Source organism: Triticum urartu, chromosome 5A, assembly GCF_056163025.1.
Source record: "Triticum urartu cultivar PI428250 chromosome 5A, HENAU_Tu73, whole genome shotgun sequence".
In the NCBI taxonomy this organism is placed as follows: Eukaryota; Viridiplantae; Streptophyta; class Magnoliopsida; order Poales; family Poaceae; genus Triticum; species Triticum urartu.
The window spans coordinates 566,866,123-566,882,518 of record NC_141877.1 but is presented as its reverse complement, the minus strand read 5'-3'; the positions used below and the strand labels follow the sequence as shown (position 1 = coordinate 566,882,518).

Here is a 16,396-nt window from a genome sequence, read left to right as displayed (position 1 = left end):
GTTCATATCTGTGTTTGAAGACTTTGACTGAAGACTTTCTCAATTTCTTCAGTTCACTTTCTTCAGTCTGTTTGTCTTCATCTTGTGTTATCCTGTGCTTACGCTTCCTGTACTCTGTGCCTGTCTTCATTTCATCATGATGACTATGCTTGTATTATGTTATGTTTACTTTTGAGTACTCATTCCGCTGCTAGTAGTTTTTCATAAAGGAATTTCCTCACCGGCAAATTCCTCAGTGAAGAATTTCATAAAAATCGCCTATTCACCCCCCTTAGTCGATATAACGCACTTTCACTTGACGTATGACTGCCTGCGAGGTGTGTCCGCTGGCAGCAAGATGTGGAACACGGGAGGTGGAGGGAAGGAGCGCCTGCGGTGGCCAGAGGATGACCCAGCCTCATGGCGGTGCTTCCTCTTGCAGTTGGGCATCCAATGCCAGCCTATGGCCGACGACGAGGAGGGGAAAGAGCGGTTGCGAGGAGCTAGGGTTTGGGGCGTATCGGGCTTCGAGGAGGCACGCGTCGTCAGGAGTTGAAGTGTGGACTGACCGTTCGACGGCTTCCACATTAAAAAGGACGCTGACCCCGTGGCTGGATGGCTGATAGGCGGGGCTGCCCGCGCGTGCAACCTAAATGCGGGCGGTGGGAGGTAGGTGGGCGGCTGCCACGTGGGCCGGAGGCGGACGCGGAGCGGGCGCGTGGGCATCCGTTCGTCGTCTGCCTGGACGCAAACCGCGCGTAGTTTTGCACCATGAATGGGGCGGGCCGAATGCCAAATGGACAAAATATGAGGATGGGGTCGCACGTTGGGCCGTGGCGCTGCTCGTTTGAGCCAAAACGGACACACTCGAACCAGACGAGGTCGTGCGTTGGAGTTAGCCTTACAGTTTCTCCCTTTTCTTGAGAAAAAGCAAGGGCAGCAGTTCATTGTGTTGCTATGTTATAACTGAAACAAAGATTTTCAGGTTGTAGAAGATGCCATGTGTTATGGAAATGGGAATTGATTAAAATCGATCGATCGAACCAAGGCTTCTGCCGCATTCCACTGCGCGCCAAGGCTGTCATGAGTTGTGAACAACAAAAGGGAGGGGTCGGTCGAGGTGCATGGTAGAGCAGGCGAGAGGCGTTGCGAGCACCCCTGACTGGTGTTGGGACGTTGAGGGGAGGAGCTACGAGGTGCTACAACCGACGGAGTTGGAAACTTCTACCAGGTGAAGCTGAAAGCTACGACCGACGAAATCGAAAGCTACAACCGGCAGGGCATGCGACCACGCTGGCAACCACCAATGTTGCTACCGACAGAGCTGGAAGCATCTACCGATGAAGCTAAACGCTATGACCAGCAAAATCGGAAGCTGCAACTGGCAGGGCACGCGGCCACGACGGCGACCACGAATGCTACAACTGGTGGAGCTTGAAGCTTCTACCGGTGAAACTGAAAGCTACAACCGACGAAATCCAAAGTTGCAACTGACTGGCACGCGACCACACCGATGACTAGAGATGCTGCAATCGGCGGAGCATGAAGCTTCTATTGGCGAAGCTTTTGAAAGCTACAATCGATGGGCACTGTGGTACACGATGACTGGCTGAAGGTGAACTATTCGGCGATCTTCCATGGCGCCAGACGTGCCTAGTTTTGTCCTTCGTAGCTTCGTCGGAGTCAGAGTTGCGTTGTTTGGTCGTAGCTGGCTGAGCTGTAGCATGGATCGGGATCTTCATGCAACTCTCTGATGCCTTTACAACGTGGGTTGAGTTGACGATCACCTACGGCAAAGTCGGAGTCGTTTGCTCAGGGTTTAGAGATGGCAATGCCACCTTTAGGGGAGGAGTGATGATGATGACGCCCGTGTGCTATCTCGGCAAAACCCTCTTCGGAGTGATGTGCACGTGGTATCTAAGTGTGCCGCTTAGCGATTGTGATGATTTCGCCCGGGTTTCCATCAATAACTAGGCAAGCTTGGTTTTGCTCGTTTTCTTCTAATTAATCAAGCAACTTTTTTCTTCTTGATAAATGCAGAAATTCTGCCATTTTGAAAAGAAAAAACAATTGACGGGCACACAGGACCACGACACGCCATCCATGCTGCAACCGGCGAAGTAGAAAGCCTCTACGGCAAACCAAAAAAGTTGCGATCGACAAATCAAAAAATGCAATCAGCGATTACGCGACCATGTCATGATTTAGATGTGCAATACTTATAACACATTTACACGTGCTTTAGCAAAACTGAAGAAAAATCAAATGATGCAGGAGTAAGTATTATTTTTGGGTACGTACTGGTACGTAGCGAGGAGCGTGTGCTCCCGAGTTCACCTCGTAGAGATCTCGACGGTGAGAAGAATGGCAACGGCGCATCGTTCACCAAAGCGAGAGGCGATGGAACAAGAACAAGGAAGGCGGTGAGGCGGACGGCTGCGGGGCCATCGGAATAGGCGGGAGGCGGCGGCGGGCAGCGACGGGAGGACGGCGGACTCTCGCCGAGGCAGATACAGCGGATTGGCACGAAGAAGTGGGAAGCACATGCCCAGCGGCGGCGCCCCTCTCGCCGTCTTCCTCGTCTCGTCCCTCAAGGCCGGCGCGCGCCTCCGCCACGGGGAGCAGCTCCACGCGCTCGCCGCCAAGTCGGGCCTCCTCGCCTCCAACCCCTTCGTCCGCAACTCCCTTCTCGCCTTCTACGGCCGGCTCCCCTCCCCCCAGGCGCCGGCGCTCGCCCACCACCTGTTCGACGAAATACCCCTGGTCCTCCGCGACCCCGCCGCCCACAACATCCTCCTCGCCGCTCTCGCCCGCGCGGGCCGGCTCGACCTCGCGCGGCGCATGCTCGCGGAGATGCCCCAGAGGGACACCGTCTCGTACACCACCGTCTTGACCGCCCACGCGCGCGCCGGCCACGCGGAGGACGCCGTGGCGGTCTTCCGCGGCATGCTCGCCCAGGACGTGCCTCCCAACGAGGTGACCCTTGCGGGCGTGCTCACGGCGCTGGCCCAGGAGAGGCCGCCGGTGCCGGTGGGTGTGGCGCATGGAGTCACCGTGCGACGTGGGCTCGACGGGTTTCTCATTGTGGCCACCAACCTGGTCCATGCTTATGCGGCAGCGTCACAGGTTTGTTATGCCCGTGAGATCTTTGAGCAGATGCCATATAAGAACACAGTCACTTGGAATGCCATGCTTAACGGCTATCTGAAGACAGGGATGGTTCATATGGCTGCTGAGGTATTTGGGAGGATCCCGGAAAGGGATGCAGTCTCTTGGCTGACGATGATAGATGGGTATATCCGTGCAGATGGTACATCAGAAGCCCTGAGGGCATATGTTGCCATGATGGCTGAGGTGGACACGAGGGGCAATGCGGCGCTGCTTGTTGATTTGATAAAGGTGTGTGCTCGACATGCTGCGGTTTTAGAAGGGCAGCAACTACACACAGTCATTCTGAAGGATGGTTTTGATGCCCATCCGTTTGTACAAGCGACCCTTATCCATTTCTATGGTTCCTGTGATCGTCTTGACCTTGCCCGGATGCAATTCAAATTATCAGACAAGTCACACATTGCGTCTTGGAATGCTCTCATGTCTGGTCTACTACACAGGAACCTAATGCGTGAAGCAAGGCAACTGTTTGATGACATGCCTGAGAGGGACACCATTTCATGGAGTACTTTCTTATCTGGGTATGTACAGAGTGGACATTCAAACAAGGCTTTGCAGTTGTTCTACTTGATGCTGGGTGCTGGTGTTGAACCGAATGACGTCACTTTGGCAAGTACTCTATCCGCAGTTGCTGATTCTGGCACATTGGAGCAAGGCAGATTTATTCATGACTATATAATCAGCAAATCAATCCAACTTACAGACAACCTGAGTGCTGGACTGATTGATATGTACGCAAAGTGTGGTAGTGTCGCTGATGCAGTTCAATTATTCAGTTATGTTAAGCATAAGTTATCTTCTGTGTCTCCTTGGAATGCTATCATCTGCAGTTTAGCCATCCACGGCCATGCACACACGTCGCTTGAACTGTTCTCAGAACTACGAAGCACCAATATTAAGCCCAACTCAGTCACATACATTGGTGTCTTGAATGCATGCTCTCATGCTGGGCTGGTAACCGAAGGGAGGCACCATTTTGAGTCCATGAGGAGAGAATATGGAATCCAACCAACAATTAAACACTATGGTTGCATGGTTGATCTTCTTGGTCGAGCTGGACACTTGGAAGAGGCAGAAAATCTTATCCAGATGATGCCTATGAAATCGGATGTGGTGATATGGGGCAGCATCCTTGCAGCCGCGAGGACACATGGAAATGTAGCCTTAGGAGAAAAGGCCGCGGAAGAATTGGCCAAGATTGATCCAAACCATGGAGCATCCAAAGTGGCCTTATCTAATATCTTTGCTGAGGCTGCTCGCTGGAATAATGTGTCCTTAGTGAGGAAGGAACTCCAGGGTGAAAATATGGAGAGGTTTTCTGGAAGCAGTGGAGTTATTCAGTAATAGGTCATTACATTTCCTGATTGGATTCTTCTTGTGCAAGAATTATGATAGCAAGCAGCTTCGTTTGTGTGATTATTCATTTGGTTTGCCATCCGTACAGTTATGATTCGTTAAAGAACTAAAATGGCAGCAACTGAATATATGACAAAGCTGACAGGCAATACATCTCCAGAAAACTGCTATTTTCTTCTCTAGGCAGTTACACTACTCCTTTGCATGTAAAACTGCTATTTAGAAAATCTATTTATGAACTTAATGACAAAATATTTAATTGCACGTTACTTACCATTATGTCACATGTGCAAATCCTAAAAACATTGTCTTGCTTCCTTTCCTTTTGGATCAAATTTGCCTGGCCATTCTTGCTTTCACTTTCTGCACTGTGTTAAAATCACATGGACTATTCAGGAAAAGGTTAGGATGCTATGAGAAATATCAGTCTTTCTTCACACAATATATGCTTTACATATTTGCTTCAGATATAGGCCTTCTAAATGGTATCCTCACATCACTGGTTTTGTGTTCAGAATCTATGCAGGCTGATTTAAGATTATCAACTTCAGTTTGATCTGCTCTTCTCTGTAGAGATTTTTCATGCTCGATTGTTTTTTTTTTCCATTTACCAATCTAGAATTCATTTGAGACATGGTTTGCATGTCAGGGCCAATTACCTCTGGTTTGGTAAAATAGTTAACAATTACTCCCTCTGTAAACTTTTATAAGATGTTTTAGGCCACTAAAGAAGTTTACAGAGGGAGTACTGATCATGATTCATGATAGGTGATAAAGGTTGTTACCACAATGGTGCTCCCTTTCTTTCTGCGCAGTTTACAGTGGTACATTGTGGCAAGCTAGCATTCAGTTTTTTTTTTCCATCCTTAGGAGGGAAGAATTGGCTGCTTCCTAGTTCCCTTTATGTACAGGAAGATTTTTTTTCTCAAACGGGCACCTAAGTGCTCGTCATTGTATTAGAAGGAATGGCAAGATGGTGGGAGTCTTACAAACACGAACTAAAAAGTGAAAGCAAAAACAGAAAGCAAAGGCAAAGAAAGAAACATTAAAAGAAAAGTGTACACCATCCTAGCATCAAATACAGGGCGTCAATTGCAGCACTATAGTTCCATTGACCAGCCTTAAAATGGTTACTCAGATTTAGGAATGTGTTGCTGATTGCCAAGTAGCCAGGTTTGTATCATCTTATGAATCATATGAGACGGGCTGTCGATACACATGTGTTATCATAAAACTCCAGTATGCGTTAAAGCATGTTGTCATTCCTCTATTTGTGTCCTTTTTGTTTTGCAGTCAAGTTGCATGGTTCACTTTGAAGTTGTGTATTGTGACAATTTGTGATAATGTCGATAATTTTTGCAGTATCTATCTTACAGTCTGATGGATATGCCTCATGGTGGTGCATTTACTCTTGAATCAAGACATCTTTCTCCTCTCGTCAAAGGTTGCTACAAAACAATATAGGTGTGTGCTATATGCTTCACTTCAAAGCTTTTTTTCCCCTGTTGGTGCCACTTTTTACTTGATCTATACTAAAACTGACACTCTAGGTGTGTGCTATGTTATAATCCCTCCGTTCGGAAATACTTGTCTTAGAAATGGTTGTATCTAGAACTAAAACAAGTCTAGATACAATCATTTCTAGGACAAGTATTTCTGAACGGAGGGAGTATTTACTAAGAAAATCAGTTTGAGTGTCATACAAAAAGCAATGTGTTGGTGTTTCATGGATCTTTAAAATTTCTGTTAGGAGCACTTCACTTAACATTGCTCTTCTCGATGGCAGCTCCCAGTTCAGATGTGGACTAATCAAATACAAGCTGCAATGAGCCTAGGCTGTTCAGTAACATTGTTAAGCGAATATTTCGACAAAAGGGATTTTACTACTGCCATTGGTTGCTACTCTTAGGTCACCTGTTATCTGTCTGTTCATTATTTATTAAGTTGTCGTTCGCTTTTTTATGGCAAAAAAAGGTGTCATTTGTTTTCATTGGGTCGTACTTAATCTATGGCACCATGTACACACTGTATCAAACAAAATAATATTGTTCTTCTCCATCTTCTGGAACAACCATAGTTTAACAGTTACTTAACCATATAGATTTTTCTTTGGGATAAATTTAGCTTTGAAATGTTCGTATTAGATCGCAAACTTCTATTCCTAGAGGTCAATCTTGATTATAGCCTTTTGAATTTGCTTTGCAGTTTGTTGAAGCTGGTACCATGATTTCGCCCACAATTTATACCAGGCGTCAGTTGTCATATCGTGAATGACATGCCGTGATAAGTTCTGGCTAATGCAGTGCAGACTCTGTTGATAAGGCCAATAGAAAAGGCACTTCAATTTTCCCTGACCCAATCTATTTGATGAGGAAAGGTGTGTATCAAGGAAAATTAAACAGGAATAGGCATTTTCCTTTTGACCATTGCCCTGCAAACTCAGAATTCTTGCCTATAATTATTTGGGCTGCAATAGGTGAGCTTAGGATACTGTTTTCAATTTTCTAACCTTTTCTTTTCTGTGCAAGGGCGATAATATGTTTGAAGAGTGAATCATTTATCACCCATTGTATTTGTGTATGCTGACATATGGTAGAAAGTGCTAAGTTGTATAGATGATTCTTCATGTAGCCACAGATGGGGGAAAATATTCTTGTGTAACATAAACTAAGTGAAGCAGCAAGCTTTTTGCTTGACTGGGTACGAAGGAAGATGCTGATATACTCGTCACTTTAATCTTAGTTTTTGGTTAGACAACAGTTGAATACTTTTGTTTCAGTAATACTCCAACATTAGAACTTGTAACCCCAGAGTTTTTTTTTATCTTAGTGATGCCATTGCTATGGTCTATTAGTAACATACACATGATACTTTGATGGCATCTGATTTTTGTTCTAATCCATATCTGATTTTCTTAAGCAATAGTTGGGTGTCTAGAGTATAGAATAAAGAAAATGACTTCTCTAGATGATGTAGCCGCTCGATTATTTGTTGAAGCTAGATCTGATGTAGGCTAAGGATTAGTGCTCATAATCGCTGGGTTTCACCACACAATGTCATACATTTGTTTTGTGCATCGTCAAATAGTTATTTTCTTCTTTGTGTTTTTCCTAATATTGTTTCGTTCCTGCTCCTCATGGATCAGTTACTCCCTCCGTTCCATAATTCTTGCCGTGGTTTTAGTTCAGTAAGACAAGAATTATGGAATGGAGGGAGTACTTTACTAATTTCTTTGTCATATCAATAGCCATTTGTTCCCACTTGATATGATGTCTTTTATTTTTCTATAATGTGCTTGTGATCCCGGGTGAGGATGTTGGCTTCTGATGTCCACACTCACTTTTGCATCCACGTTGCACTCCGTGCCAGGCTCTTGATTATAATAAAGTGAACTATATTTCGTAATATATCAACGTAATATGTACATGGTTGACAGCTCCTTGCACCTTCGAGTGGAGAGTTTAACAAAGTTGATCTTTTCTTCATGGTAAATCAGCAGTTTATCTTCTCGTGTGCAGCTGCGCTTCCAGATTACCCCACCGTGTGTGCTATCTTTTATCGTCTTGAGTTTGCTTTTGCTCTGAACAAAAAAAAAATCTGACTTCTTTGGCAGCAAACATTGCTCAGTGGTCTACCCTACGTGCAAATTTTTGTGAAGTAATGTTATTTCCGGTGGTCTGGCAAAAAAAAAAACTATATGCTTCGAAATGCTTTCAAAAACATCATATTTGAAGGGTTTATTCTTTTTTACCAGAGCATTATGAATGTTTTGTTTCTTTACGGAACTTTGCATGTAGGTGAAACACTCAACAATGTTTGTTGTAAAAAATCATTTTTTAATTGTTTTACTATTTTTCTCATTTTACTTTTCATCCTGGTTTCTCCTTCCAGATTCTTGACCAGTTGCTTAAATTGATTGCTTGCATAATTCAAATGTCAAGTGTCTACTTACAAGATACGAGGAAAAGTAATATGTAGCCCATCTGTTGCGATGGATGGACATGCAAAGGGTGATGCAACTCCTCAACTCTCTTGCTCAGCTGCCTTGCACATACATTGGCGTCCGCTGGCTGTTTTCCAACCCAAGGATCATGCCCAAGATAACATCATCTTCCAAGCTTTTCTTTTATTATCTTCATCATGATGGCGTCTAGGTTCAAATGATGGTTGATGCTAGGTAAACTTTTTTTTTTGGAAACATCACCGGGGTCAAACTGCCCACCTGAATTTTCATTTAGTCGACGTCTGGCAAACTGTCAAAGATACAGTGTTTTCTTCGCCCACTCTCAGTTTCAAGATCATGTGGTGTATGTCTGGCACTATGTTGCTGGCCTCTTATATTTACAGGCCAGCTTGTTCTCAACCACTACCTGATGTCTATGAAAAACTCCCTCCTGTTGCATTAGGATGGATGTTTAGTATATTTTCATATGAAAAGATCACAATATTGGTAAAAGTCATAGAATGGACTTGCGTTCATTGTTGGAAGAGCCCTTGAGACGAGTGTCCTTGTAAAACATTATTAGTATGTTGACTGCTACAGCCTGTTTTTTTCCCTCTTTAGTGCATGCACAAACAACATTTTTGTGTCAATAGCGCTTCTTTTTTTTTAGTACATATGTCGCCAATATTGGCGGGGGCATATACTTACCGTTTCTATTGGGCACGAAAGGATGCTTCTTAATTAAGTTTCCGTCTCAAAAACTGAATGAAATGAGCCAGTATAATTGTAGTCACTGTCTGCATGTGGACTGCAACCTCTATTGCCAAGTAGAAATTGTAGGCTCATTGACAACTCATGTGCATTAGGCCCTTTCTCCATGGTGTACAAGTGCTAATCATTGCCACATAAGCAAAAAAAATGACATGAAAATGCAATTAAGAAGGAGAGAGAGCAGGCCTGTGACCCTGGGAAGAAACAACGTCACGCACATGAACCTAGCAAAACACTTAAACGAAGAAAGATCACCAATGCATAGAAGAGTTTAGTTGCTAAATAATTAAATGAAGGAAACTTAACTACAACAAGTTATGCATCTATGCATTGGAGATTTTAGTTGCTAAACTCTTTAATGCGCTTAGCACCTCATCAGAAAATAAATACATTGCCACAGGTAGATTGAGTGCACTACCCCCCACCCCCCGCCCCCCTTAATATTGGTCGGTCAGTATGGTTGTCTTAACAATTTTGTCATGAGGTCTAGATGACCAAAAAAAATAGCTGACTTGAATTGGAGAGCAATGGAACCTTGACGAAACAACGAGCCATATTCTTTCGTATGGTGCACTATACCCGTTTTGTTGGCGAATGCCAACATGTACAATTTGTCGGCTTGCTCTCTGCCTCTTCTTCACCCTGACCAATAATATTTGCTTTCATCCAAAGTTTGGCGGCGGATTAGTCGGTGAGTGAACCAAATTTGTTCTCCATCGGCATTGTGTCTTGGGACAGGGGGCAATGCCCCCCCCCCCCCCCCCCCGCGCACACACACACGCACGCGCACGGACGCAAGCACAAGCATAATGCACTAAATGTCAGACTTTTGATATGTCACATCGACCTCTGAGAAAAAAAACAAACTGGAGTTGGTAGTGACGTAGGCCCAAAAAAAACTGATTTCGGAATTTGACCTCCGAGATAGACCCAATTTATTTGGTGTTTTTAATACATGTAATAGTGTTTAATTATTTGGCGCCACCAAATCCACATTGGAAGTCGATGTGACATATCAAAAGTCAACGACGCCAAATAAATTGGCATGTATCCACATTTGACTAGGATTTTTGAAGGGTCAGTGAAGGGTTCAAGTTTTTTAAGGGGTCATTTAGCAAAAATAATACAGCTCTCACACAAACACTGTAGTATCAGGACTGCGTATCTACGGGCACCAACAGGGGAGGTCCTTAAAATAAACACCGATGGGGTGTTTGACGGCAATGGCTGGTGAGGAGGATATGGGTTCGTTGTGCGGGACAGTCACATTGTGGTCAGAGGCTCAGGTGTTGGGAGTCTCTCTTGTGTGGCAAGCGCAGTGCAAGCGGAAGCGGGCGTCTCTCCTGTGTGGCAAGCGCGATGCAAGCGAAAGGAGTGAAGTCTGTTTTAAACCCTGAGGATGTAGAGCCCAACGCAAATGAACCCTGATGTTTAAATTCCTGAAGTCCATACCTTTACCTCACCGATCCCATTTGTTTTTGACTTTTAGGTCGTATCCAAACGGAGGATTCGTACATGGCCTCGGAAAGGACGGGATCGGGTGAGTCAGCTACCTGCACATGGGTCCCATGGGCCATGGTCACCTGGCTTGCTCTGCAGACGCGCTCCCGCATCAAATTTAGGGCATCAGCAGTGTGTAGAGGCATCATTGCCTCTATTATGGGTCCCACACGTCTGTCTCCAGCCATAGCTAAAATCCCGGTAGTGTATAGCAGAACACTCAGCCTCTAAGATGGCCCCCACAACAGAAATAAAATACAATTTCTTCACAACTTCTTCTTTTTCGATAAAAGGGCGCTTTTATTAATTTAGAATATAGCATCAAGTGGATACAAAGCATAATGAGAGACACCAGCCTCTGCATAGTTAAGATACATACAGCCTGAAACGAACAGTCTAACAAAATATATATGAAAAAAACGACAAGCTAGCAAAAGTAAAGCCACGAGTCCGAAACTATGCCAGTGTCGACTAAGGAGGTGGACCGATCCAGAGATTACGTTGCCACCCATGTTGGGTAAAAACCTCCCTGGCCACCCGTCCCAACCGTAGACACACCGTCTTAAACAACAATTGATACTCCATTCATTGTAGCATAGACCATATACGAAGCCAGTGTGTACAACGGTAAATAACCTGCAGAGCAGAAGAGGTTTTGTCATTAAAAACACAATCGTTTCTACATAGTTAAAGCGACCATAATAAGACAGACGCTCCCACTCGTATTAGCATATTAAAATTATTTAGTATTCCATTAAGTCAGTGACCATATATATTGACAACACTTGTGGGTGAATATAAATTGAACGCTATTTAAATGACGGACCATATAGAACGCGTAAACTTGCGTTGATCTCCACAACTACAGAGAGCTGGCACAAACAACGCACAATGGCAAGAGAGGCCCTTTGGATTGTTTAATCAATGGAGGCTGCCTCTAACGTTGGAGGCGACTCTAACATATTTTTGGCCAGAGACGATGGATACAATACAATGTGTGGAGGCTGCCTCTTGGTGGAGAGAGTCCTTAGAGGCAGCAAATTTGACACACTGGATGCTCTCATACGCTCCAAGCCTGCGGTGAATCCCGACGGCCGTCTTGTCACGGTGGTGACCTTCTTGTCCTGTCGAAGCCGGGGCAGCGGCACGGCGCGTGGGGTACACCGGCCATGCAGTACACGACAGAGCCGATAAGGTCCGTTCCGTGTCTACATCGCCGAGCTCTGAGTGTCACTCCGCAATGCTTTTAGCAGCAAAAACAGACGCACTATGAGCTGACTTGGCAAGTAGACAGACAGGCAGGCTGGTTGATTCTTGGTGGAGACACGTACCAGCTGGATGTTTTCCTTCGGAGATACGTACTGTACTACGCAAGTACGCGAGCCATGGTGATCGATTTGATCGATATACTCTAGCTGGAAATGGATGCGTGGGTGGGAGTGGTCGCGTCCAGGAGTATAATAAATTCAATGAATTAAATGTTTGGAGATCTGCTAGCTGGTGCTCAATCCTTCCTTCGAACCAATTTTTCAGGGCGCCGGCGGCCATCCAATCTCCCGGATCCGCATCTCGCCTCCCCGGCTCTCCAGCCCACAACCACCTAGTCCTGGCCGCCAGCCCCCTCCACACCCCGCATGTAGCAAGCAACCGACCGGTGGTCGACAACTCGACATGGATCTGGCGCCCCAGGACGTCCTCGCGGAGGTCCTCCGCCGCCTCGCGCCGCGCAGCCTGGCCGCGTGCCGCTGCGTGTGCAAGGGGTGGCGCGCCGTCGTCGACGCCAACGGCCTGCTCCGCGCGGATCTGCTCCCGCTCACGCTCGACGCCATCTTCTACGAGACCTGTCCCTATAACATACCCATGCTTTTCTCCAGCCCCGCCACGGGCCGCAGGGTCACCGGCTCGACTACCTGGACTGGCCGCTCAACGACGTTTTCCCGATCATGGACTGCTGCAACGGCCTCCTCCTGATGTGCTATCACGTGGTCAACCCCGCCACGCGGCAGTGGGTGCGTCTGCCCCCTCTGCCGCCCTCGTGCACGGCGGCAGGCTGCACACGTTGCAGCAACGAGAATCGCTACCTCGTGTACGATCCGGCCCTGTCGCCGCACTACGAGGTGTTCTTGATCCCTAACATTCCCTTCAAGCTTCCGACGGGGCATATCTGTATGCACATTTGTGGTGATGATGAATCCGTGCCCGCGATGGAATGGCCACCCTCGCCTTACATCGTGCACGTCTTCTCCTCCAAGACCGGTTGCTGGAAGGAAAGATCGCTTCTTCGCGAAGGGGAGGCCGCGGGGACGGTTGCGGATGTGAAAGCGGTTTATGACACTGTATCATTTTTCCTCTACGCCGCCTATTGGAAGGACGCGCTCTATGTTCGTTGCGAAGAGGAATTTCTTCTGAGGTAGTACTATATATCTACCCCCCATCTTAGGCACCAGATGCAATTGGATGTTCAGTTGTTTCTTTTGCCCACCAATATTCGTATAATTTTGCTTATTATAATGTTTATCATTGTTGATTTGGTTCTTTCAGAATAAACTTGTTGCATGATACCTATCGAGTGATCAAGTTTCCAGATGGAAATAAAGGATATACTGTGCCTCGCATAGGAAAATCAGAGAAGGGGGTGTATTGCGCATTCCGCGTCGACCGCAACACATTTCAGATTTGGTTCCTTGATGAATCGCATGGTCAGAGATTTTTTATCAAAAGAGACCCTCTGCCCACTGAAATTGCCAAAAGAGACCCCCTACGAACGAAATTGACAAAAGAGACCCTCTCACAAGTGGCGGCAGGCGCGACAGGCGACACGTGTCACCTGCCGCCACGCCATGAGGCGGCCACGCAGGGCACAACGGCTTCTGCACAGTGCAGCGTGCCGCGACGGAACGGGCCGGGTCAGGTGGGCCCGACCGCCACCGGGTGAGGCGGCCGCCGCTGCCGCTGTCGCTCCCCGGCCGACACGGCCTGCTGCGCGCGGGCCCAGCAGGTGGGCCACGCCGCCACCAGCTGAGGCGGCATGTGTTGTGCTGCTGCACGCGCTACAGTGCGCAAACGGCGCTGATTCCGAGGCGCGACAGCGACACTGACGGCGGTGGCTCCGACGCGCGGGAATATGGACGCTTTTGGTTCTTTCGCCCGGGAATCAGTCCTGCCTTTGCTTTTTTTGCCTCAGCGGATGCGATGGCACTAGTAGAGAACAGGGCTATGGTCCAGGCCGGCTCAGCCCATTAGTCCCGGTTCAGTGTAGAACCGGGACCAATGTGGGCATTGGTCCCGGTTCGTGAGCCCAGGGGGCCGGCCGGGCCACGTGGGCCATTGGTCCCGGTTCATCTGGACCTTTTGGTCCCGGTTGGTGGGACGAACCGGGACCAATGGGCCTCGCTCCTGGCCCACCACCATTGGTCCCGGTTGGTGGCTTGAACCGGGACCAAAGGCTTCCCTTTAGTCCCGGTTCATGTCATCAACCGGGATCAATGTGGTGCCTATATATACCCCCTCGCGCAAGAGCAGAGCACAGTGCTCTGTTTTTTCTGGCCGAGGGGGAGAGGGCTTTGTGGTGCTCTAGCTCACCTCCTATGCACATGAGGTGTTCGATGGAATGCCCGAGCCACACTACTTAAGCTTTCTCCTCTCGAAGCTCGACCTCCAAGCTCCATTTTCCTCGAGATTTGTCTAGATTTAGCGGTCCGTCACGCCCCGTCCCCGTCTTCACCGCCATCGATCACCCGCGCCGATCTCATCACCGACACCACCGTGGTGAGCCTCTTGTTCTTATCTTCTTTCTGAAAGGAAAAATGTTCTTACTTGTATGTTTAGATAGATACTTGTATCATTTTCTTACATTTATTATTGCATCTTATATAGTGCGATGGTTTTGGTATCCGCCCCTGTCGGCCCTCGTCCTGTCTATGATTCGGATTTGGTATGTATATTATCTTTATAACTATTGGTTCATTTATTGTTTATGAAAATTATGCCGACCAACGTGACATAGATTTTATTTATCTAGGATGTATGTGAATCGGAAATGCCAACCGACCCTATTGTCGAGAGGTTAAATTTAGTTGAAGAAGAAAACAATTTGTTGAAGGAAAAAATAAAAAAAATTAAGGAGGAGAAGATGATATTGGAGTTGCATGTTGCGGATGTCGTCGATGATCAGAAGATCAAGATGGATGCAATGCGCTTGAAGATTAGAAAGATTAGAAAATATGCCGTTCATACCGAGGCTTGGTATCATTATGCCGTTGGATCAATTGTTACCTTGGTTGCGATTATGATCGCATTTGCTTTCGCATTGAAATGTTTTACATAGTTTCAATGTATGGTTTAATTAATTAGATGCTCTGGAGAGCTATATGTTGTTAGATGAGAACTATGTATGCACTTTGGTTTTAATGTGATGATGAACTTCTATTAATTTGGACACTTAATTATATATAATGCACGCAGATGAACCGGCAATGGATGTACGGTGACAGACACACCCGCGAGTACATTAAGGGCGTGCATGAGTTTCTCGATGCGGCTGAGGCAAACAAGCAGAATGGTTTTATGTGTTGTCCATGCACTGAATGTGGGAATACGAGGTCTTACTCTAACCGGAAAATCCTTCACTCCCACCTGCTTTACAAGGGTTTCATGCCACACTATAATGTTTGGACGAGGCACGGAGAAATAGGGGTTATGATGGAAGACGGCGAAGAAGAAGAGTACGATGACAACTATGTGCCCCCTGAATACGGTGATGCTGCAACAGGGGGAGCTGGTGAAGATCAAGAGGAACCAGACGATGTGCCCAATGATGCTGCCACGGGTGAAGCTGCTGAAGATCAAGAGGAACCAGACGATGTGCCCGATGATGATGATCTCCGCTGGGTCATTGTCGATGCAAGGACGCAATGCATTAGTCAAAAGGAGAAGCTGAAGTTCAATCGCATGTTAGAGGATCACAAAAAAGGGTTATACCCCAATTGCGAAGATGGCAACACAAAGCTCGGTACCGTACTGGAATTGCTGCAGTGGAAGGTAGAGAATGCTGTGGCTGACAAAGGATTTGAGAAGCTACTGAAAATATTGAAGAAGAAGCTTTCAAAGGATAACGAATTGCCCGACAGTACATACGCAGCAAAGAAGGTCGTATGCCCTCTAGGATTGGAGGTGGAGAAGATACATGCATGCCCTAATGACTGCATCCTCTACCGCGGTGCATACAAGGATCTGAACGCATGCCCGGTATGCGGTGCGTTGCGGTATAAGATCAGACGAGATGACCCTGGTGATGTTAACGGCGAGCCCCTCAGGAAGAGGGTTCCTGCGAAGGTGATGTGGTATGCTCCTATAATACCACGGTTGAAACGTCTGTTCAGAAACGAAGAGCATGCCAAGTTGATGCGATGGGACAGTGAGAACCGAAAGAAAGATGGGAAGTTGAGAGCACCCGCTGATGGGTCGCAGTGGAGAAAAATCGAGAGAAAGTACTGGGATGAGTTTGCAAAGGACCCAAGGAATGTATGGTTTGCTTTAAGCGCGGATGGCATTAATCCTTTCGGGGAGCAGAGCAGCAATCACAGCACCTGGCCCGTGACTCTATGTATGTATAACCTTCCTCCTTGGATGTGCATGAAGCGGAAGTTCATTATGATGCCAGTTCTCATCCAAGGC

The 16,396-nt window shown here is 46.8% G+C and overlaps 1 protein-coding gene across 6 annotated transcripts; it reads left to right on the top strand.

The window, feature by feature from the left end:
* Nucleotides 1-2,252: 2,252 nt before the first annotated feature.
* LOC125530631 (pentatricopeptide repeat-containing protein At5g19020, mitochondrial) lies at nt 2,253-7,227 on the top strand. 6 transcript variants are annotated; one of them, XM_048695011.2, is made up of 4 exons: nt 2,253-4,497; nt 5,869-5,970; nt 6,293-6,415; nt 6,712-7,227. In XM_048695011.2, the coding sequence occupies exon 1, from the start codon at nt 2,524-2,526 to the stop codon at nt 4,492-4,494; it is 1,971 nt and encodes a 656-aa protein (XP_048550968.2). In that variant the 5' UTR covers nt 2,253-2,523; the 3' UTR covers nt 4,495-4,497; nt 5,869-5,970; nt 6,293-6,415; nt 6,712-7,227. The 6 variants fall into 6 exon arrangements, with proteins under 6 accessions (XP_048550968.2, XP_087377872.1, XP_048550967.2 ...); XM_087521746.1 differs by lacking the exon at nt 6,293-6,415 and having other exon boundaries at nt 5,883-5,970; XM_048695010.2 differs by lacking the exon at nt 6,293-6,415.
* The last annotated feature ends 9,169 nt before the right edge of the window (nt 7,228-16,396 follow it).

Bases quoted from the DNA above. Each gene is read 5' to 3' on its own strand.
- LOC125530631 (XM_087521746.1), top strand. From the start codon at position 2,524: ATGCCCAGCGGCGGCGCCCCTCTCGCCGTCTTCCTCGTCTCGTCCCTC.